Source organism: Camelina sativa, chromosome 11 (genome assembly GCF_000633955.1).
Source record: "Camelina sativa cultivar DH55 chromosome 11, Cs, whole genome shotgun sequence".
NCBI classification, from domain to species: domain Eukaryota; kingdom Viridiplantae; phylum Streptophyta; class Magnoliopsida; order Brassicales; family Brassicaceae; genus Camelina; species Camelina sativa.
Window position 1 is genome coordinate 42,804,768 of NC_025695.1, and position 22,692 is coordinate 42,827,459.

Consider the following 22,692-nt stretch of genomic DNA (forward strand, 5'->3'; position numbering starts at 1 on the left):
AAAAAAAAAAAAAAAAAAACATGAATTTTATTGTAAGAGACTGAGAATGTGGTGTTGACCTGTAAGCCGCTAGAAATCATCCGATTGACGGCATTGTTACCACCACCGCCGACACCAATGACCTTAATTCTGGCAGACTCCATCGGAGAAAAGGAACATTTCAACCCCCTCGTTGAACCGCTTCTTCGCTTAGAGAAGCCGCCACCGAATTTACTGATTCTGGTACTTGCGCAAACGCAGCTAGTAAGCAACGAGTGGGATATGGATTTCGCAAGAAACGAAGAAGACGATGAAGAAATCGTTAGCTCGTTTAGCTGTGCTAACGGAATCATCGCCATTGTTTTAACTTCCTCTGCTTTCAGAGAAAACCAAAAAGATGGGTTTTTGTTTTTTTAGGGTTTTAGTGTCGACGAAGAAAATAAAAAATATCAACAGTTCAGTACTTTTTGTTGCAACCTCTCACAAAGGAAAGGTGAAGAGATCGAGTGGACCCTTTCAAGTCACTTAACGACGACGTTTCATAATTGATGCAGCAGAACCATTCAGAACCAGTATTGATGCGGAACCATTCAAAACCAAAACTGACTTATCAAACATACAGTAAAGCGTAACTATTCCAAAAAGATTATTTAATCGACAATACATTGGTGGGAGTGTTTGCAATAATCTCAGAAGGGAGATTCAGCTTTGTGTTGGGGAATGAATGAGAGAAGTGAATACAACAAAATCTCGAAATAGTAAAGTGGCCAAAAGGTTCTTGATTTTGTTCACACCAAGGTAAAGAATTACAAACAGGAAGGAACTCTGTTTAAAGATTGAACATACAGAAGGATCAAAGATGACTCGACTCTGCGCATGTGTTTTCTAGTTTGAGGTGGTTCTCTTGTCTGAGTAGAGGATTCTACTCTGTTTCGCTTAAGATGGGGACAATCAGAGGATTCACCTGTGCAATATATACAATTGCCCACCTACCATAGTCAAGAGATAAAACAAAAGGAAGTAAGAAACTGTAAACCAAAGCAACATAGAAATCAAACTCGATATACAGGCACTCAAAGAACCATTGACAATGCTCATGAGAGTTCAATAATGAAACTTTCAGCAAGTTCAACTAAGACTGGAAATTGTGTTCTAGACATCTTTAGCGTGTAGGATTCGACATTTTGATTCATTAAGGAGAGGAAGCAATAACAGTTCTACTGACACTAAGCAAAATTGAAGACAAAGAAAAGCAAAAAGAGAAACAATGGCTGCAAATGTAAACCATAAAGGCCAGAAAGCAACATGTAATTGTATATCAAAAGCATAAACTTACATCATCCAACAGCAGATCGTCGCAGTAATGACCAAGGTAAGATGTAGCCTGTTATCAGAGAGGAATAAAGATGAGATATTTTTACTCCATTACATGTTTACAGAAGGAGAGAGCCAAAGTAAAACAGTCAAGAAACAAAGAAGACAGACTATGAATTACAAAGCTTGAACATATCCATAAAACCTTCAGAGCACAAGAAACAAAACCATTATAATACTATTTCTAACAATCAACCAAGCTACCTTGAAGATATCACCACGTCAAGCAACCCAATTCAAAGAATTTGAAACCCATTATTAAATTTCCCGTTTTACAATTCTCAATTCCATTGAAAATCCCTGGGAACTAACATTGATGCAGCAATCAAATCTAACACAGACACACACACACACACGACCAATTTCATAATTTAGGATATTAAGAAATCAAAAATATCGAAAATTTTGGAAAGCAAGAGGGTCGCAAGGGAGACATACAGATTCGTGGAAGGACCTCTGTTGCAGCAGATTCTAACGCACAAAGAAGCAATGATCCCAACGACGAGGAAGATTAGGGTTGTTATAAGGAAACCCATGTTTGATTCCTGAATCTGCGACGAGATGTATGTATTACACGCACGTGAATTCAAGGTATAATACCTCAACGCGATCGATTCAAATCCGATCGGAAAAATACGTGAGAGGAGAAATTATCTGAGAGATCTTACAGATTTGAAAAAATGAAGATAGGAGGAGGACGACGATGATGATTGATGATTGATGATTGATGATTGATGATTGATGATGTCTTCTTCTTCGTGCGAATCTGAATTTTGGATTCGTACGTGTGAGTTTTGGGATTTTTATGAGGGCAAAATAGTCTAATCCTAGTTTTATCTTCTGCATATCCCTGTTAATAAGTCAAAAGTCAAACACACTGTAATTATTTAGTTTTTGGCTTAAAATCACACACATTTAAACTTACAAATAAGCTTCCAAGTGAATAATTATGCATTTTGTGATGTTTTTTTAATCGTAAAACTAAAATAATAAGACATCTTATGAAAACAGTGGGAATAGTGTTTTTTTCGTTCTTCAGAGATTTTCTATTTCTTTAAAATGATTTGAAAAAGTAGGATAGTTTGTTTAAAAATGTTATATGGAATTATTAATACATATAAATTATTATTTTACTTAAGATAAATTGAAAAGATATTAAATATTATTAAAAGTGGTATCATTTTATCATAAACAAAGTATTTTACTATTGCAATTGTTAATTTTGCTCACATAGATAAAATGAAGAAAAATAAATAACTTTATCTCGTTTTCTAATCATTCTGATTCTGAGGTATAAAATATAATATCCATTAAACTCTGAAACCTGTCCCCATCAAGAATCACAAATCAGGAAAGCTTCTTTCTACTCAGTATTGACCGACATAAAATCAGATAAAAATCCAAACTTTGAACATTTTATTAACCTTTCATTGATTATGCTTAACATTTTATTAATTAATTAAACGGAGTGGCTGCGATTACAGGACAATCTCTATCTGTCATGGCCTACTACTCTGCATATCAACCGTAAAGAGGAGTGAAAAACTCTGAATCATACAAGGATAGTACTATGATTATGCAGCTTCTTAGAGACAAATCTCACTCTCTGGACTTCAGATATGACTCTAAGCATCAACACAATATACATTTGATCATTGTTCACACCATGTTCATCTTTCTGAGGAGACGGACAGACAAGTGAACAAGTGAAAAAGTTACTACTATACAGAAAAACCTCAAGAATCACCTGAATAGCTAGTGAAAAAGTGAAGAGCTACTTTGTTAAGGGCAAAAGCAGAGAACTCACGACACCTGAAAGTACAAAGACTGATCTTGTCATCGGCTTTCAAGTTGTTATATTTGACGATGTCGTTCAAACCTCAATTCAAAGTAAATGAATCTTCAGATCATCTGTCACCGTACAGGACACGATTCCTTGTGAAGTCTAATGACTGAATTAGCAAATGTTGCCAAATTTTCTTGAGAGCTGTCCAAATAATCATTTCATCACACAGGTTATACTTCTACCGAAGCCTAAACTTGTTTGTCATGATCTTATTGTTTCTCTCTGTGTATTGTGTTGATTATCTCCATCACAAAGGTATTGAACAGTTACTACTAATAATAGAAGAGACCATATTTATGAAAAAAATGTTCAATTCAAACGAGAGAAAATATCTGAGACAACATTTGGTTTACATGTACAAGTTACTACTAATAATAGAAGAGATGAACCCAACCGAGTTTAACATCAAAACCATAATATACCCCCTTAATGTAGCTACCTAATTAACACTTCCTAGAAGTTATTACACTTACCATAAACTCAAGTTCAATGACAGTGCAGAAGAAATAAGCTAAGATCAATCAAGTTACAACGTTTCAAGACACAAATCAAACATTATCAGATAGCAAATTAAGGAAGAAGCTTAGTATGTCTCAAGAGCAAAGCAGAGTACTCCACGCCACCTGAAAGCCCAAAGACTGATCTTGTCGTCCTCTTTTAAGTCGTTACCCTTGACGACATCGTTCCACCCCCAGTTCAAAGCGTAATTCAAGGTCCCGTGTCCACTGTCTTTTTCCATCGCCCATATCTTAAAACGTACACCCCACTTTTCACATCTTTGGTTCACAAAAATCGCTCCAACACCAATATTCTCATCGTCGTTTTCCTTGTATTCGTCTTTCTCCATGGCTCGATACTCCCCTGGCGTCAAGAAATCGTTCCTGATGAGCTGTTGGAATGGGATTAAGAGACGACTCTGGCCTGATTTCACATCACTCGCTTTTAGACCCTTCTCAAAGATCAGCAACGGGTTTGCAGCATCAGCTCTCATTCTTCTCATCACCTGAAAAATCCACTCCGGTGCATCTGTATCCGTCCTCCTTGGGAAAGAAGCAACCTTTGCTTTCTTGAAATTACCACTCTTCCTCTGTTGCACGGCACGCCTCTTGCGGCTTGTTGTGTTCTCCTTTAGGCATGGTTGGTAACTAGGGTCGTTCCTCTCTGTCTTCTCAGACTTAGCCGTGTTGTAACCGAGGAGTAACGAAGGGTAATTATAACAACGAAGGTTCAGGAACGATGAAGACATAGAAGACGACGACCCATCAAGATCATCCAAGTTTCGTCCTAGGTTTCTTACCAATCTCTTCATGTTCTTCTCAAAGAGTCTCGTCGCCTCATCACTCTCTCGGCGGTACTCCTAATCTTCACAGACAATCTTAGATTTCCCCTTCTTTGCACGTAGTAGCTCCGCATCATACACCACAGGATCATCAAAAAAACTAGGGTTTGGTGTGTTTTTCGTCTCGTGATCATCGAGCGATGAAGAAGAAGACATTCTAGAAGTCCCATTAGGGTTTTGTTGTGTGTACCTTCTCTTCACCAAAGACGACCTTTTCTTCCTCGGGAAAAGATAGAAGAAACTCTTCTCGCTATCGTCTTCTCCACGGCGACGACGTTGTTCTTCTTCCTGAACCATAACCGCAGTATCCACAAGTAAAAACAAATTCGACCACATACCTGAATCCGTGAGATGATTCATACTCATGGTGATCGAATTGAAAGAAACTCAAAAAGTTGTGAGAGTGAAAGACGTGATCAGGAAGAAGGAAATTGTTATTGAGAGGAGAGAAACAAGCGAAACTGAAGAGGAAAAAGGCCTTTTCTTGCCTTATATACTTACATTAGGGGTAGGGTTTTTTGTTTTCATTCTTCTTTTGAGTTTAGTGGTTTAATTATTGTGATTAGTAACTAATTATAGCCGTTGTGATCAAGTTAATATGGATGATTAGGGTAATGTCATAATTACGATTTAGACCTTATTTGATATTTCCTTTTCCCCGAGAATGAGAAGAGAAGTTGTGAAAAAATTTAGGAAGTTTCTCTGCAGTTTCGTTTTTGTTTCATTTTTTTTTTGTTGTTGTTGTTGTGTATTTAATTTTTATTAGTGTTTTGGCATTTACGTTCGACTTCATACAATAACATACAATCGAAAACAGTGGATAGTCTCAAAAGTTTATTAATCTTTACAAACCAAACCGTATTGTCACAACTTTACAATGAGACACGTCTACATAAAAACTTGAGATTTGAACATATAATTGCATGAAAATAGCTGATGAAAACCCAAAAAAGAACTTGAGGTATATAAACCAAAAATGTGGGAAGAATTCTCATTTTCCCATACCACGCAAGCCAAAACTAAAATAAGACATCTTATGAAAACAGTGGGAATAGTGTTCGATTTGTTCTTCAGATTTTCTATTTCTTTAATGATTTGAAAAATAACATAAGCATTTGTTTAGTCATAGTCATAGTAAATGTTAAATGAAAAGAGACAAAAGGTTATTTAACTAATAATGAAACAGTTTGAAATTCTAAACAAAGGAGGAAGATGAATAGAAAAGGCCGGTTTACTCTTTGCTCTTATCTTATTCAATGCTCATTTGCTGCTCTCCTAATAACTTTGCTTCCATCTGAGCTCTATACCATCTGGCGCGAGAATCTGAATTCGGGTTCTACGTCCATCGCCCACGCAAACTTCTCCAAAAGAGACTTCGTGAATATCTACAACACAGAGAAACATATAAGAAAAAAGACTTGTATCTTTTTGTTCAGAAGACAACCATGTTTCTGGAAAAAAGCTTTTACCTTTTCGATTGGCACTTCATGACGTTTGCACCATGCAACTGTGATCCTAGGATCCAGGTAATTGATCTTAGACGTGCCCAGTGCCACGGTTTTTAAGTCCTCTTTCGTATGCATATCTCTTTCCATTTTCTCGATCTTAACGTTCTGTTGAGCAATCTTCTTCTCCCACCTGCAATAATTACATTCAAAGGACGTAAATCTTAAAGAAGAGATAGATACATATATCTTGGAGAAGTAAGAGGGGAAAGTTATGTTACGCGTTTGGTTCTAAGTTTCTAAGCTTCTTCCCATCAGAACCTTCCAATGGTGGTTTTCCCTTTTTGGCCCGGTCAAGATTAGTTTTCAGCTCTTTAAGACCCTCCTACAGAATTATTAAATACAGACAAACGTAAGGGCATATAATGAATCCAAAAGAAAAGCAGAGAACTCCAAAAAGTTAACAATACAACTTCAGAGGAGATTTGTACCCTGAGTTCTTCTAATCTCGCAGCCAATTTTTCAATTTGCGCACCATGTGACTTAGAAACAGTACGCTGATGATTACAGATTATGGCAACCTGAGAATAAGAAGTAGATCATGAATCTGACACATGGGTTATGCACCAAACAAGAAATTACCAGGAGAATGAACAAACTTTTTTACCTCCTTGTTTGCTTTCTGATAAACTACTATTTTCTGATTAACATCGCCATCTTTGGTTTCTTGATTCAACTGCCACACACATCAAAACGGAATACAGTTGTGAAAATGTAAAGGAAGACAATAAAGATGTATAAAATCTTGTAATTGGGTTTCTATAACTAAATTGAATAGCAGCATAAATCCAATGTAAACTCAAAAGATCAAGATTTAAAAACATACCATTGCATCCAATGTGATGGAAGCATTATATGTACGGAAAACTTTAGCTGTGAGACCAGGTACAAGTTCCTTCAGATGAGCATTCAGTTTACTTGTGTCTAACTCATCAAAAAGATCATCTGATTTGGATTTTCCTGGATAAGGCAAAAAAGAAAGCAAGTTACTTGAATCAGTCACAAGAATAAAATAACCTCTGATATAAAAATGTCAAGTCGATATCTCACCCGCCTGGAACTGTCCAATGGCTTTGTAAACAAGAGGCTCAACCTCGACTGTGTTCACATACTGGATTGAATCCTTACCAAGAAAGTCAAACTGGGTACATATAAAGAAAGATTGAAATGTGTGAGTATAAGCCTTCTGCCCAGGATTAAATACATATTATCCATTTTCACAAGTGTACTCGTTATATGAAACTAGTATAAAACATCAAGGATCAAATTAATACCTTTATTTTATTTGGAGGAATACACTCCACATTTCCAACTTTTAATGTACAACAACCAACAGTGTCCGCCTCATCATCATCCTACCAATAAAAAAAGAAAGTATGAGATTTCTTCAGAAGACTTTCTAGTTTACGCGCCAATTATTTGTTAGAAATCATTTGATTTTACATAAGAACTTGCAAAATACTAGTTCAAAATTACCTTCTCATTTCCAGCCCTAAGCGCCAATTTATCAATGAGATATGTCGCCACAGCAATTTGCCTTGTTTTAACATCCTTGGCGGTAAAATTCTTGGTGTATGTTGTTCTAATATTATCTATATGGTCCTGCAGTCAAAACAAATATATTGCTAAAAAGGAGAAACAATGAAAGAGTAAGTACGAATCATAGTGAAAGCTGCTTACCGTAAGATTCCTAGCTTTCTCGTATTTCTCTTTGTCGCTCAGCCCTTTCAGAGAACTGCTAGCTGCCAAAAATACATACTTGAATTCTTTCGGGTTAATAGGATCATTCCAGAAAGCTAGCCAGGTGACTGTGTTATCATGCTTTACTTCTTTCCAACTGCATAGTCACACAGCTCTCATGGCTTAGTAAGATCATTATATCATGTTTTTCAATTTTGGAGAATAGCCATGGAAAAACAAGACCTTTCACCAGTGATTGGACATTCTGGAATAGGAGCATCTTTCCCGATATTTAAGGTGATCTCGCATGGACGGATACGCCTCTTTAGTTTTCCCATCTGAAAAACAGACAGTCAGATGGTTTTGAAAGCGAACACAGAATAGACCATGCCTTAACTGAAGCCACCGAAAACCGCAACATCAAGGTATGTTGTTTACAGAAACTAGTCTCTGAGAGACAAGACTAACCTTGGGATGTTCTCCACGGCCTCTGAAAAGCCCAGGCGGTTCAACTCTAAAATTACCAACCTGAAAGACAAACATAGGTTTGAGTCAGGAACTAGCTAGTGAGGAACTCTGTTTTGGGGGAAATGACAACGCTATGGGAAGAATTACCTTCTCTTTGACACCGTCAACAACAGCCCACATATATTTCTCTTCTAGCTTCAGTTTCTCCTCTTTAGCAGCCTTTTTTTCCTGTAACATGTCAATTACATTATGATATACATCTCATCTTGAAAGTTGTTAACAATATCAAAACAGGTCTGGCACACCAATGTAGTCAGCCATTACACTTGAAATTCTCTTTTATAAATTACCTCTGTGCTCATTTGTTTCTTCTTCTCTTTCTCTTCCAAATGCCACTCATATATGGGAGTAAAGTCACATTCATCCAACTTCTGTATCACGTGTTTTTTGCCAAGCAATATTCGCCAGTCATTCCAGAAATTCTCCCTAAATTGAGGTTTATTATAATACTCTGTCTCTCTCATCACTGCAAACATAGTCGCAACCTGTATATCATCAACAAAGCATCAGCATGGATAACAATGGTTTCTTGGAATGACATAAGAAAGCACTCTAGATATTGAAATGGATCAGTTAAGTTAAGAAACGGGTTTATAACATTTATCAGTAAGATTGAGAACGTGGATTGAGAGGACAACCTCTTCTTGTTCAATAGTTAGGTCAACAGGCTTCCCCTTGTACAAAATCTTAATGCCGTGAGGCTTGTATGGTGGTGGGAATATTACACCGTTGTGCACCAAGGTAGTCCATTTTGTCTGCCCATCTCCGGAGGAAGGTAATGATTTCGAAGACGTAGAATATTTTGAGTCCTTCGTTACTTTCTTAGAGTTTTTGGTCATTGCTTTGGACCGAGGAGAAACGACTCTTGTCACTTTTGGCTTTGCAGCTGATGAAGTCGAACTTAGTTTTACTGCTTTAGGCTTTGCAGCTGATGTTTTACTGTTGGAGGAATCTGATTTTAATCTCTTGGATATTGGAAGATCATCATCATCATCAGTTCCATCTTCTCTGGTAGATAACTGTTTAGCTTTCATTGGTTTAGGTGAAACCAAAACCCTTCCCTTATCATCTGACTCTTTTTTGACAGAATCTTGTTTCATTTTCACCGAAGTAGGTGAAGCTGATACCTTTGCCTTCTTCAAGGAAGATTGATTTGGTGAGCTATCCTTCTCCAGAGGTCTCTTACCTAATACCTTACTGTTCGGAGCTTCATTCTTAAGTGTGGGACCATTCTGATGCAACTTTTTAGCCAAAGGTTTCTTTTCATCAATAGAGACCTGTTTGGCCCCTGAAATCCCACTATCATTCTTCTTCCGATACATTATCAACGAGATTGGAGCTTCATCATCTGACTCATCTTTTATAGTTTTGTTTGCTCTATCAAGAGGTTGATCACCACTATTCTTCTTTTCTGGCTGCGGTGAAGAAAGCTGCCGTGAAGAGTTCGGGACTTCATTCTTAAGTGTGAAACCATTCTGATGCAACTTTTTAGCCAAAGGTTTCTTTTCATCAATAGAGACCTGTTTGGCCCCTGACATTCCCACTATCATTCTTCTTCCGATACATTAACGAGATTGGAGCTTCATCATCTGACTCATCTTTTATGATTCCGTTAGCTCTATCAAGAGATCGATCTCCACTATTCTTTTTTTCTGGCTGCGGTAAAGAAACCTGCCGTGAAGAACTTGGCCCTTTATTTGGCCGACTGGAATTTCGAGATCGTATGAAACTTATAGGTTTATCATCCTCAGAATCCTCATGCTCGCTTTTACATTCAGACTGATCTTTATGCGACTGGCTCCTATCCTTAACAGTGGAGGGAGTATCATTCCGCAATGGTGACTTTGCTGGTGAATCCTTAGAAGAACATGATGGCATAGAGGATTTCACTATAGAAGTTCTATTCGAAGGAGTGGTTCCATTTGGGCTAGTCACAGGCGATCTCATAGGTGAAACCTTGCTGGAAGGAACTGCCTTGCTTCTCTGGGGATTGGATTTTGACTGATTCGAATTAGAAGCAACATTACTTTTCCTCTTGAACACTAAAGGTTTGTCATCATCACTGTCGTCATACCCATTATCCATCACAGATTCTGAAACAATTTCAGTGCCCATACTCGAAGGAACAAGACAAGGACTCAGACCAACTTCTGACCAAAAATAAAACAAACCACAAAGAAATGTCAGAGGTTCCCAAACACCATTACGACTACAAACAGTAAAATGACTACACTACAAGATAATGAGTACAGTGATTCATAAACCCAAGAAACAACACTTTATATATATTGACACACTACAAAGATTTGAACAACGCGCATGTTTAAGTAAGACCCATTAAATCAAGAGACTACATCGTGATTAGATGAACAAATAATTAGATAAAAACACATATTTGAAGAATCCATTGCAGTTGGAATACCAAATCCCCAATTCAGAATGAGAAACCCTAATTTGTGCTATAACTGGGTAATGATGCAAATTGAGCTTTAATCCAATCAAATTTCGGATAATTAACGTCGGATTGAAGAAGCTACCTTCTTCCAGAGATTGAAGAAATTGTCCAGCGAAGCCTATCTCTCTCTCTCTCTCTCTCCCTCGGTTCTCTGTTCGCTCTTCGGCTCTGATGGTTTCTCTCGTTTTAACGACGAGGAGACTAAGGCATTAGGAGACTCTCTTCAGGTTAGAGAGTTCTACCGCTTGAGGGTTTTGTTTCCTTTCACGACGTCGTATTGAGTCGCGCCATAACGTTTACTTTTACCGCCAGAGGCATTTTTTTTTTCACTTTTATCGTCCCAAAAACTTTTTTTTTAATTCCCCCAAAATCCCATCACAAAGTTGGTTTTAAGATGGAGAAATTGATTAATCATCGCCTCATCAGTTAGTTTTCTAAACTGTGAAGCAAATTTTAAGTAAATAATATTAGTGAAAATCACATATGACAAAAATCTAATTTTTTTTATCCGATGAAATTACATGTCAATCATATCTATGAAATGTGTCATGATTAAATGACACGACATTAGATAAATAAGATAGCATCGGATAAGATGGTAGATTAAAAATCTTACCCAAAAAAAAGATAGTAGATTAAGAATATATTTTATTTTTAAAACCAATGACAAAAATTTAGTTTGATAAATTTAATTTTTATAAATGTACCTCTCTTTTAATTGTAAGATTTTTTTATAACTAAAAGGCTTTTTAACCATTTGAAAGTTACCTTGAAGTACATTACTAAAAAAGGTTAAAATGAATTGTGTAAATAAAGTCCTAAGAATTTACTCAATTTAGTTACTTAGTGCATAACCCTATTAATAATCCATAGTACAAGTATTTTATTATGTATCATTATAATATTATTGACCTGAATTATTTATTGAGTAAAAATTTTATAACTGTTCTCTATAAAATATTCCATTGATTAGTCTTTGGTTTACTATTAAGAGAGAAGAAACCTCTTTTACAAATTTTTTTCTTTCTTCTACTCTTTTTAACTCTCTTTCTCTATCTCTGTAAATGTATAGTGAATGGTTAGGTGAAGCTGGCCTCAACGAAGATGTACTTATTCATCGCTGCTTAAACAGAATCTGAACTCAGGATCAACATCCATTGCCCAAGAGAACTTAGCCAGAAGAGACTTGTTAAATATCTGCAATTTCAAAACAAGTCAATTTCAAGTGTTTGCAAAATCTGTGACTTTGTTGAAGCTTTTTATACATTATTACCTTCTCAATGGGGACATCATGTCGTTTACACCACGCAACAGTGATCCTAGGATCCATGTAATTGATCTTAGATGTGCCTAACGCGACGGTTTTCATATCTTCTTTCGTTTGCATATCCCTTTCCATCTTCTCGATCTTACCTTGCGTTTGCATTATCTTCTTATCCAATCTGTTTTCCAAAGAGTATCATTTTTTAAAGGAGATGCTTATGCGATAGATAATAATGCATGTGAAGACAGGTTTAGATATTACGCTTCAGGTGTTAAGTTCCTCTTTCTCTTTCCATCAGATCCCATTAATGGTGTTCTTCCTTTCTTGGCCCTGTCGAGATCAATATTGAGCTCTTTTATTTGCTCCTGCGAAAGAAATACAGGGATGATGGGACTAAGAAAATTGAAATTGTATTTTGATCAAAGCTAATTAGGATTTGCTTATAGTTTACCCTTAGTTCTTCTATTTTCACAGCCAGCTTCTCGACTTGTGCTCCGTGAGATTTTGAGACAGTACGTTGATGGTTACAAATGATAGCAACCTAACCAAAAAAATACGATAAATCATATTCTCTTAACTATCTATGAAAATAGCAGAGAGATTAATCGCCATTACCTCCTTGTTTGCTTGCTGATAAACCACAACTTTTTCAGGAACGTCGCCATCTCTGGTTTCTTTACTCAACTGTCATAACATCCCAACCAAAAACGGCTTACAAAATAGTTCACTCAAGAAAATCTATATGCTATTAGGGTGTGGCAATGGATAAATTTAAAACGGGTTCAAAAGGATTGACAACATACCATTGAATCCAATGTGATGGATGCATTATACGTACGGAAGACTTTGGCTGTGAGACCAGCCATAAGCTCCTTAAGATGAGCATTGAGTTTTGAAGTATCTAATTCATCAAAGAGATCATCGGTTTTCGATTTTCCTGGATAGAAGACAAAACCTAAGTCATTTACCCAGTTTAGAAAGGTCAAGCTTGAGATTAGAAAACCAATTTAATTTAACTAACCCGCTTGGAACTGCCCAATTGCCTTATAAACCTGTGGCTCAACCTCAACTGTGTTTACATACTGAATAGAGTCTTTACCAAGAAAGTCAAACTGAAAATGCCAAAGCGGATACCATAAGTCACTATAATATGCACCAAAAAAAGCCTTTGTTGAACAAAAGCCAATCAATAACCCAGGCATTATAGTACTCTCGCACATACTGCAGTCAATTTTGTTCAGGTTGAGATCAAGTATATACCTTTAACTTATTTGGAGGAATACACTCCACGTTTCCTACTTTTAATGTACAACAACCAACTGTATCTGCCTCATCGTCGTCCTATACAGTAAAAATATGAAGACCAAGAAAGGAAATATGAGATAATTGTTTGAAAATCCAGAAACATGTTCAATATATAAGAAGCCAGTTTTATGGAGTAATGATCACTTATAAGCCAAAAACAATGATAAACTGAATAAAAAGGAGGATCATTGTAGTTAAAGAAGAATCATTGTTAAATTACCTTCTCGTTTCCTGCCCTAAGGGCTAGCTTATCGATAAGATATGTTGCAACTGCTATTTGCCGCTTAGTTACATCCTTGTTATTAAAATCTTTGGTGTATGCTGCTCTAATACTCCCTATATAGTTCTGCAAACAGATTGTAGGTTGCTTGATAAGAAAAGGAAAAGCAGGAAAGTTTAAAAAAAAACTTTATCGGAACCGAAAGCTCATTACGTGTAGCTTCCTTGCTTTCTCATACTTCTCCTTGTCGCTTTGTCCCTTCAACGAACTGCTAGCTGCCAAGAATACATACTTGAACTCTTTTGGATTGATAGGATCATTCCAAAAAGCAAGCCAGGTAACAGTATTGTCATGCTTAACTTCTTTCCATCTGAAAAAAACGAATAGCAATCTTAGAATCAGGTCATAGAAAAAGTAAAACACGTGTCTTTTTCAAAGGCAAGCACATAAAAATAAGACCTTTCACCAGGGATAGGGCATTCTGGAGTAGGGGCCTCTTTACCAATGTTGATTGTAATATCACAAGGACGAATCCGCTTTTTCAGCTTCCCCATCTTAAACATAATGACGCAGAAGAGAAAAAATTACTAAAATGAGAAATAACTATGGAAGCTGGGGGGACAAGGAAGAAATATGTGCTACATGTGATACTACAGCATACAACAGCATAATATAGTTTAAGGATAATGTAAAAAAATGCAGCAAAAACTTACCTTAGGATGTTCTCCCCGGCCTCGAAACAACCCAGGGGGCTCAACTCTGAAATTTCCAATCTGGAATTGTTGAAGATTATGGTTAGCAAATTTTTAAAAGTTGATATCTATCACACACAAAAAAAAGGAATTACCCTCTCCCTGACACCATCAAGAACAGCCCACATGTATTTCTCCTCCTGCTCTAATTTCTCCTCTTTCAAAATCCTTTTCTCCTGTACATCATTAGCATTATAACATTATCATTCAACATCTTCATGAGAATAGCGTACTAATGAACTTTATCTTATAGAAACTAAATTTTACTTCTGCAGTCATTTGTTTCTTTGTCTCCTTCTCCTGCATATACCATTCATATATGGGAGTGAAGTCACAATCATCTAAATTTTTGATTATATGGTTCTTTCCAAGTATTTTCCGCCAATCAGTCCAGAAATTCTCTCTGAACTTTGGTTTACTGTAATATTCTGTTTCCCTCATCACCGCAAACATAGTTGCAACCTGCAGACAGAAATGACATATTATCAGCTCAGCACTCATGACTATGAGAAAGCATACAAAACACTCTGGACAATAAGATGAAAGTCAACGGCTGCAGAAAGTAAGCGAAGAAAACTATCATGGGATAGAGACGCAGAAAAAAAAGACAGAGAAAGGACCTCTTCTTGTTCAGGAGTCAAGTCAACAGGCTTTCCCTGATACAATATCTTAACCCCATGACGCTTATATGGAGGTGGAAAAATAACACCATTGTGCTCTAGAGTTTTCCATTTCGTTTGTCCATCTCCAGAGGGTAATGATTTTGAAGATTTCGAATATTTAGAATCTTTCACCCATTTGTTGGGCTTTTTAGCTATTGTTCTGGATGAAGAAGCTATCATTTTACTAGAATTTGGCTTCGCGGAGGAGGATTTATTGTTTGAGGAATCTGACCTAATCCTTGAGGCAATAGGAACATGATCATCACCATCTGAGTTATCTTCTTTCACAGTTGCTTGGTTAGCTCTCAACGGCTTTGATGCATCCAGATTCTTTCCTTTGGCATCTGGCGTAGCTGCATTATGTGAACCTTGCTCCACTTTCACTGGTCTAGCTGGCTCTGACAGCTTAGGCCTCTTAACAGAAGATTGATTCGAAGAACTCCCCTTCTCAAGAGGTCTCTTAGCAGGTACCTGAGAACTTTGCCCTTCGGTCTTAGGTTTGACACCATTCCGATTGATATTGCTAACCAAAGGTCTCTTCTGTTCATTATGAACAGGCTTGCTACTTGATGTACCCACACTGGTCTTTGTCTGAACCGTCGAGGACATGGGAGCTCTCTCATCCAAAACTCTCTTTTTAGTGTTGTTATCACTCAACCCCTGAGGCCTCATGTTCCCCTTTTGTACTGATTGCTGCGTACTCCCACGCCCAGAAGAGATTGGCTGTTTAGTAATCTCCTTAGGATCCATTTTAAGCCTGACACTCAAAGGTTTGTCATCCTCAGAATCCTCATCATCGCTTTTGGACACAGATGGTGCTTTCCCCAAACCGTTCCTCTCCTTAGCAACAATAACGGATCTATCATCCCGAAATGGTGACTTCAAAGTCGAACGTTGAACAGACGAAGACGACGGTAACGACGGTTTCATCATTGAACTTCTAACAGATGAAGCTGATCTATTCGGGCTTGTTATAGGAGACCTCGTTGGTGGTGGGGACTTGATGGAACCAACAGCCGAGTTTCTCATTGCACTATTATTAGTAGGCCTTGAATGATTTGTTGTAGCTGCTGTATTATTACTGGTTCTCCTAAAAACCAAAGGAACGTCATCTTCATCTTCATCTTCGTACCCATCATGACCATTTGGCACAACAGGCTTCACAAACGCTTCAGTGGCCATACCCAACAAGGCAAGTTTATTCACAATCAACTCCTGATCAACAAATGAAACAAAAAGGAAAGACATTTAATTTTCTTGAACTGCACCAAACTTGAATTAATAATACATTAACATACTTAAACATTCATTTCAGAAAACTAAACCCAGAACATGCATAAAGACATTTCAATTGGTGCCAAGGGAACTCAATGTTAATCCCAAAACATACAAATACAATCAATCGATTTGGCAATGATGTAATTGAATTGAATACGATACGAACAAGGAATGGTGTAATTGAAGCTTTCGTTTTTGTTCAATTGAAAACTCGAAATCCCCAAATTGAAGCAAGAAACCCTAAATTTGAAATCACATATGAATTTGTGAAATTGAGCAGAAAATTCAATCAAAATCGGGATGAAAAGTTATTGAATTTGATGCAAACTACCTTAGGGCCACGATGAAATCGGCGATGATGAATCTCACAGGGACACACACGCCTCACGGATTTCTTACCAGCCTTTGGTTTCTTGTCCGTATTTTGTGTTGTAGAGGCTTAAGTTAACGAAAGACTCCGAATAGGTCAGCGGGTCTTGACCCTTTTAAGACTTTATTCCTTATACGACGCCGTCTTAATGGGGTTTGGGGATTATTTTCTTCGTAATTTCTTTGCTTGGGTTTAGATAAATGAAGGCCCAAATCTGAGAACGGTTTTGGGGAATAACAGAAGACATGTTCCAACTGACTGTCCATTTTTAATATTTATTTAGGAATAAAAGTGTGTTTTAGGGGGTGTATCCAAAGTTATTTTAGATTTTATGGGTTTTTATCTGATTTCGATGATTTTAAAAATGATTTTTAAATTATTAATTCAATAACAGTAGATTTCATGAAACTTTTTAAATTCTATAATTGAATAATATAAAATTTGTAAATTTTACATAAATCATTTAAAATGTCAAGTTAAATACACCCATCTTGTTTTATAAAGTTAGATTGTATGCATGTATAACATGTGTCAATAATAATCATACATTTTCTTATTTCCAATCTTATCAAAAATATTAAATAGTGAATTATAAATTTTATTTAATTGAATTCCTATATTAAAATATTTTATAGATTTTTTCTAAAAAGTTAAATTAAAAATTTATGATTTTAAAATATCTGAAATTTCTCTCATTAAAACTTTCTAATTTAAAAGCTTGGAAATGTTGTTGATTTTTTTTTTTAACAACATAAAATATAGGATTGACTCAGAAGAGCCGATCAAAATGAATATGTTTACATAAATAGCAACATGTAGTAAAGAACAAACTCGTCGTGTCAAACAATCTGCAAGAACATTTGCATTCCTAAAGGTAAAAGACAAAGAGAAATTTGTGAATTATGTCATGTCGATCTTGATATTGATATCTTCAACAGATGGTGAGGATACCATTTTCACCAAATCTGAACAATCTGTGTAAAAAGTCACACCCGTAAAATCATGGCAAATTAATAGATATATCGAATGCGCATATTGTTATATCGACACATAATATGAACTTCATCTGCTTAACTCGAATGCGCATATTGTTTTAACCAAGTCGCTTTGGTCCAGTGGTAAAGGGAGAAAAGTCCTGTCACCTGGGTTCGAGTAGCATTGGCCACGGGGGTTCGAAATTTAACATGTTTCTCCCGGCCCCAGGAGATTAGTCTTTGGGTCTAGGAAACCTTTAAGATCACTCCTGAGTTATAAAAAAAAATGTGATTACTAAGATAACAAAAGTACAAATAAACGAAATAGCTTAATTACAACTTAGAAGCAACCTTTTACTTCTTAGAATCGACATATAGCGTTGAATACGTTGATTCCAATCACTTCATCAATCTGTAAGCTATTTCGTTTACTTCTATTAATAGTTAGAACTCATAATATATATTGGCCGGAGTCTGTTGTGTACTGTTTTTAAGTTGAATCTAATATTGAAATACACATACAAGTGCATATTAGTTTTAGCATAGTTTCACAATTTATAGAAATCATCACGTGTTTGCTAATAACAATTATACGCAATCACGTTAGGAAACAAAAGATTATACATCACCCAAAGGAATAAAACTTGCGCTTGAAGAAATCAATGAACAACAAAGTTTCATCGGCTCGTCTCTCCATGACGCCAGTCCTTGTAAGCTGAGGAAAAAACAACAAACCACCGGTCATGACTACGAACCCCACCGTGAGTAGCCGTGATACCATCAGACCCATCCTCCACCGCTGCACCAAACTCGTCCTCTTCACTGCTGCTTCCGTGGCAGTACAAAGTCCATGTAGCACAAAGAACCAAGTGACTTCCCCTGTAGGCATCTCAAAGGTTAAAGTGAAGAAAAAGACCTCGTGAGCAACACCAGAGACGATGAACGTCGCCAAAACCGCCATAAACCTAGCCCAATCGGAGCTCATTCGGCCTTTGCAGAGCCGCCACACAGGGACGTATATGGCTGGCCGGAGGATTGCTGAAACCATGAGGTTCCATCGGCGACCCCAGAAGTCTTGAAGAGAGGTAGCTAAGTATGGTTCATTGAACTGTGGTTCTAGATCGCACCCAAGAGTGATAGTGGCAAGAACTTTGACAAGGGTTAAGAAAAGCTCATACTCCAAGTATATTTGTAAAGAATAGAAAGCAAATAGCAAGACCGGAGGCAGATTTTGTTTGTAAAATAAAAATGTAACAGCATACCAAAGATGGCAACTTTAATGGCAAAATTCAATTTGGGGAAATGGTTTTCATGAGGTTTAGGGTTTTGTTGAAGCTTGATTGGGAAGCAAGTTAAGCAGATGAACTGAGCTAGATTAGGTGGAACTGGACAAAGAGGACCTTGATCAAAGGAGAAGAGTATGAGTTTTAAATTGGCAGTCCCTGATAGGAAGAAGGATATGGTTCCACAGAGATGCAGAGAGGAAAAGAAGAAAGGGAGAACAAGGAACATAGCACAAACTGGAAGAACCGAGATAAATCGAAAAATACCAGCTTTAACTTTGGTTGATAAGTAGTAACAATAAGATACTGAGATTGTAGCTAGAACCCATATCTCGATCAATATCTTGAGTTCTTCTTCCATTTCTCAGATATTCTTTTCGTACGTATGAATTTCTGACGTTTAATTATAATCACTGATCTAGGTTTTAAACTTGACTGTTGCGTGTATAATAAGAAACCAGAATAACTAACCAAATAGAAAATTAGGGGTATGTCATGTGGTTTTACAGCTACAGAGATGGTAAGAAGATTCTGACAGCAAGTTGCTTCTACTTTGATCCAAGTTCGTTTCAGTCTTGTTTAAAACATATTTGAAGTTAAAGTAACATCAACGCAGCTTCTTATGTATAAGTTTACGCGTAACATATCTGAGGTTGAGAAGTCTTGCATCGGTAATGGAAGAAGGGCTAGCTTTTGGTTTGACAATTGGACACCCTTCGGTCCTCTTATCAAATACATAGGTTCAGCTGGACCACGAAGTTTAGGAGTTCCTCTTCAAGCTAAAGTTTTTGAGGCTACTAATGATGCTGGTTGGAGAATGGCAAGCGCCACGTTCAGATCAGGCTATGCTTCTACAAATCCATCTTACAAGCACTAGACTCCCTTCTTCTGATCGAGGTATGGATCACTATGACTGGGTAGTTGAGGAAAAAAGTTGTCAAGGGTTCTCTTCATCAAAAACTTGGACTGTGCTAAGACCAAGAGCTGCTGAAGTGGACTGGTTCAAATTTGTGTGGTTCAAAGGTGCGACCCCTAAGAATGCTTTTCACATGTGGGTCGCCAACCTTAATCGGCTCCCTACAAAAGAAAGGTTGGCTCGATGGGGGATGAACATTGACACTCAGTGCAGTCTTTGTTCTACTTGTCAGACTAGGGACCATCTACTGCTAACTTGTGATTTTGCTGTGTCTATCTGACATATGGTAAGCTCAAGACTTCACTTACCCCAGATTCGCTTCAACACCTGGGCAGACCTGATAGCTTGGACAAGAGTTAGAAACAAAAGAACCCCTGCTACTCTTCGGAAGTTGGTGGCGCAAACAGTGTTATATGCCATTTGGAAACAGAGAAATAACCTTTTGCAAAATCAAGATTATGTTCTGCCTTCTGTGATATTCAAAGGCATTGATAGAGAGGTCAGAAATTCAATCACTGCTCGTCAGTTCAAGAAGCGGTTCAAGAACCTAATGAGCTTGTGGTTATAATGTGAATGAGTCACCTGCACTACAAGAAAACCTGCATTTTGGGAATACAGTTTGTGACTACATATCCAGTCGCAAAATATAGCGACGTTTTTTAGACTAATTTGCGACGACTAAGCGACTACAAAAAAATTGGAGAGAAAAACGTCGCTTATTAACGACGAAACATAAACGTCATAAAAGGGTTTCAAATAAGCGATTACATTAGGACTATTTTGCGTCGAAAACAAATTCGTCTCATAATGGTCACAATTTTGCGACTACTCTGTGACCAGCTCTATAGTCGGTAAGGATGGTCGCAAAAACGTCGCATATTGAGGACTTATTTGCGTCCACATTTTTTACCCCTAACAAGTAACAAAGTAGTCACAAATTGCGACTATATTGTGACAAATATCTGAAGACTTTGCGACTAACACCTGATTTAGCTACTCTTTTAAGACTGTTTAGCCACTCTCTTTATTTTTTATTTTGAAATTTCACATTTGAGATTCATCTACATGTTTAAGTTGAAGTTTATGCTTTGTTTTGCTCACCTTATCAATAATAACTTTCTCAAAGTATTAAATTTCAATGACTATAAACTAAACATCCATAAGTTCAAAATTTATCCTAAGTGTTACATGTTCTTTTATAAGAATATATTCCAATGAAGAAAAATCAAAATTAAGTAATGTAAACATTGTTTAACTAAATCTTACTATTACAAGTACTTTATACTACTACTATGAGTTCTCCTTAGTGATACATATTGTTCATAATGTGTAGAATCCAAGATTTTTATTTTGTGACTTTAATTAGGTAGTTTTAAAATAGTCACACATTGCGACTGATTTGCTACCATGTTACGACTGAAGACTTTTGTCACTCTTTTGGTACTAATTTGAGACTTGCTTTGCGACTATATTGCGACTGATTTGCTACCGTGTTTTGGCGGTATATCTTCCCACCACTTAATTAGTGGAATTAATCTAATTAATTTTGGCGTTTTTCCCTCCCCCCCCAATTATTTTGGATGCGACTAATGTGCGACGAAATTGCGACGTAGTTTCTTTATTAACTAGGCAAACCCATTAAACGATTAAACACTTCTTCCTTCTTTTCCAATTCGATCTAGGGTTTTCTCTCTCGAAAACCTCTCAACTCTACTTCTCTAAATCCTCTAAATCCTCTCCTTCTCTCAATCCTCTCCTTCTCGATCTAATCTCTCAATCGTCTCCTTCCTCTCCTTCTCGATCTAATCTCTCAATCCAATCTCTCCTTCCTCTCCTTCGATCTAATGCCTCCTAAGGGTAAGGCTTCTTCCAGAGGTCGCGGTGCCAGAACCGCCACAGGTGTCCGGATCTACAATGCGAATAACAGTTTGTCTTCTCATTCGTCGAACCCCTCTCAACGGACACAATCGACAAGCCATTCACACCAAAGTCGACCTTCTCAGTTTCCGCCGACGACAAATCCAGCGCCGATAACGAGTCCATCGCTGAGTACCCATCCACCGTCGAGGGAACATCCTGAACTATGGAGGGAACTTACACCGCCGAGTACCTATCCACCGCGGAGGACAAATCCTCACCAACTGCCTCCTCATCAACCGCCTCCTCATCAACCGCGGAGGACAAATCCTCACCAACTTCCTCCTCATCAACCGCCTCATTATCAACCGCGGAGGACAAATCCTCACCAACTGCCTCCTCATCAACCGCAAGAAAACCCTAATCGTGAAGAGGAAGATAATGGTAAAGAGGAAGATAATGGTGAAGAGCAACAAGATCCAAATGTCGATTACTACCAAGAGCTGTTGGATGATTTTCTAAGACTTCCAGGCCGAGAACGACTACCACTCTTGTCTGAGCATCCTATCCCTGGCGTCGAAACGCTGTGGTATAAAACTCTTTCCTTTGCTTTTGCTTTAAGTTTCTTGAAGTGTAGAAGTTAAGTGTAGTTGTTGATTACTCGGTTGCTTTTGATCCAAATGTTGATTACTAGGTTGCTTACTCGGTTTTGCTATAAGTGTCTATAAGTCTATAAGTGCGAGGTTGTTGCTTTTAGTGTTTGATATTCAATAGTTTATAAGTGTTTGTAGTTGTTGCTATAAGTGTCTATAAGTCTATAAGTGTAGTTCTTGCTTTAAGTGTTTGATATTCAATAAGTCTAAGTTTCTAGTTGTTGTTTGATATTCAACAAGTCTAAGTGTCCAAGTTTGATATTTAATAAGTCTAAGTTTGTAGTTATCGCTTTAAGTGTCAATAATTCTAGTTGTTGTTTGATATTCAATAAGTATAGTTGTTGCTTTAAGTGTCGGTTGTTTCGGTTGTTTGATATTCAATAGTTTGTTTCAATTGTTTCAAGTCCATATTTAGTAGTAGACTTACTCATTTTATGTAGCATGTTTAACCG

General features: G+C 37.2%; 5 protein-coding genes and 1 pseudogene across 8 annotated transcripts in view; all 6 read right to left on the reverse strand.

Annotated features, from left to right (window-relative positions):
- LOC104726074 (cell division protein FtsZ homolog 1, chloroplastic-like) overlaps positions 1-434 on the reverse strand; it is a 2,403-nt gene extending 1,969 nt beyond the window's left edge. The window contains exon 1 of the mRNA XM_010444848.2: positions 60-434. Coding sequence (XP_010443150.1) covers positions 60-338 — 279 coding nt within the window. The 5' untranslated portion in view covers positions 339-434. The remainder of the gene's footprint in view (positions 1-59) is intronic.
- On the reverse strand, positions 602-2,133 carry LOC104726075 (V-type proton ATPase subunit e1). 2 transcript variants are annotated; one of them, XM_010444849.2, is made up of 4 exons: positions 2,022-2,133; positions 1,792-1,904; positions 1,316-1,363; positions 602-968 (listed from the first exon to the last, which is right to left on the reverse strand). In XM_010444849.2, exons 2-4 carry the CDS (start codon positions 1,887-1,889, stop codon positions 902-904), a joined length of 213 nt encoding a protein of 70 aa, XP_010443151.1. In that variant the 5' UTR covers positions 1,890-1,904; positions 2,022-2,133; the 3' UTR covers positions 602-901. The 2 variants fall into 2 exon arrangements, with proteins under 2 accessions (XP_010443151.1, XP_019087207.1); XM_019231662.1 differs by having other exon boundaries at positions 1,792-2,102.
- LOC104728900 (B3 domain-containing protein At5g38500-like) lies at positions 3,783-4,508 on the reverse strand. The gene has a single exon (XM_010447820.1). The coding sequence runs from the start codon at positions 4,506-4,508 to the stop codon at positions 3,783-3,785; it is 726 nt and encodes a 241-aa protein (XP_010446122.1).
- LOC104726076 (DNA topoisomerase 1 alpha) lies at positions 5,601-10,905 on the reverse strand. 2 transcript variants are annotated; one of them, XM_010444851.2, is made up of 17 exons: positions 10,789-10,905; positions 9,923-10,401; positions 8,890-9,681; positions 8,542-8,736; positions 8,339-8,419; positions 8,192-8,251; positions 7,967-8,061; positions 7,724-7,880; positions 7,520-7,645; positions 7,318-7,398; positions 7,094-7,184; positions 6,870-7,003; positions 6,651-6,719; positions 6,475-6,564; positions 6,265-6,368; positions 6,008-6,176; positions 5,601-5,923 (listed from the first exon to the last, which is right to left on the reverse strand). In XM_010444851.2, the coding sequence occupies exons 2-17, from the start codon at positions 10,364-10,366 to the stop codon at positions 5,840-5,842; spliced, it is 2,772 nt and encodes a 923-aa protein (XP_010443153.1). In that variant the 5' UTR covers positions 10,367-10,401; positions 10,789-10,905; the 3' UTR covers positions 5,601-5,839. The 2 variants fall into 2 exon arrangements, with proteins under 2 accessions (XP_010443153.1, XP_010443152.1); XM_010444850.2 differs by having other exon boundaries at positions 8,890-10,398; positions 10,789-10,904.
- On the reverse strand, positions 11,609-16,646 carry LOC104726077 (DNA topoisomerase 1 alpha). 2 transcript variants are annotated; one of them, XM_010444852.1, is made up of 16 exons: positions 16,519-16,646; positions 14,868-16,124; positions 14,515-14,709; positions 14,343-14,423; positions 14,209-14,268; positions 13,955-14,049; positions 13,709-13,865; positions 13,496-13,621; positions 13,231-13,311; positions 12,992-13,082; positions 12,774-12,907; positions 12,586-12,654; positions 12,422-12,511; positions 12,232-12,335; positions 11,980-12,148; positions 11,609-11,903 (listed from the first exon to the last, which is right to left on the reverse strand). In XM_010444852.1, the coding sequence occupies exons 2-16, from the start codon at positions 16,089-16,091 to the stop codon at positions 11,817-11,819; spliced, it is 2,763 nt and encodes a 920-aa protein (XP_010443154.1). In that variant the 5' UTR covers positions 16,092-16,124; positions 16,519-16,646; the 3' UTR covers positions 11,609-11,816. The 2 variants fall into 2 exon arrangements, with proteins under 2 accessions (XP_010443154.1, XP_019088708.1); XM_019233163.1 differs by having other exon boundaries at positions 14,868-16,121; positions 16,519-16,609.
- LOC104728901 lies at positions 18,157-19,175 on the reverse strand (annotated as a pseudogene).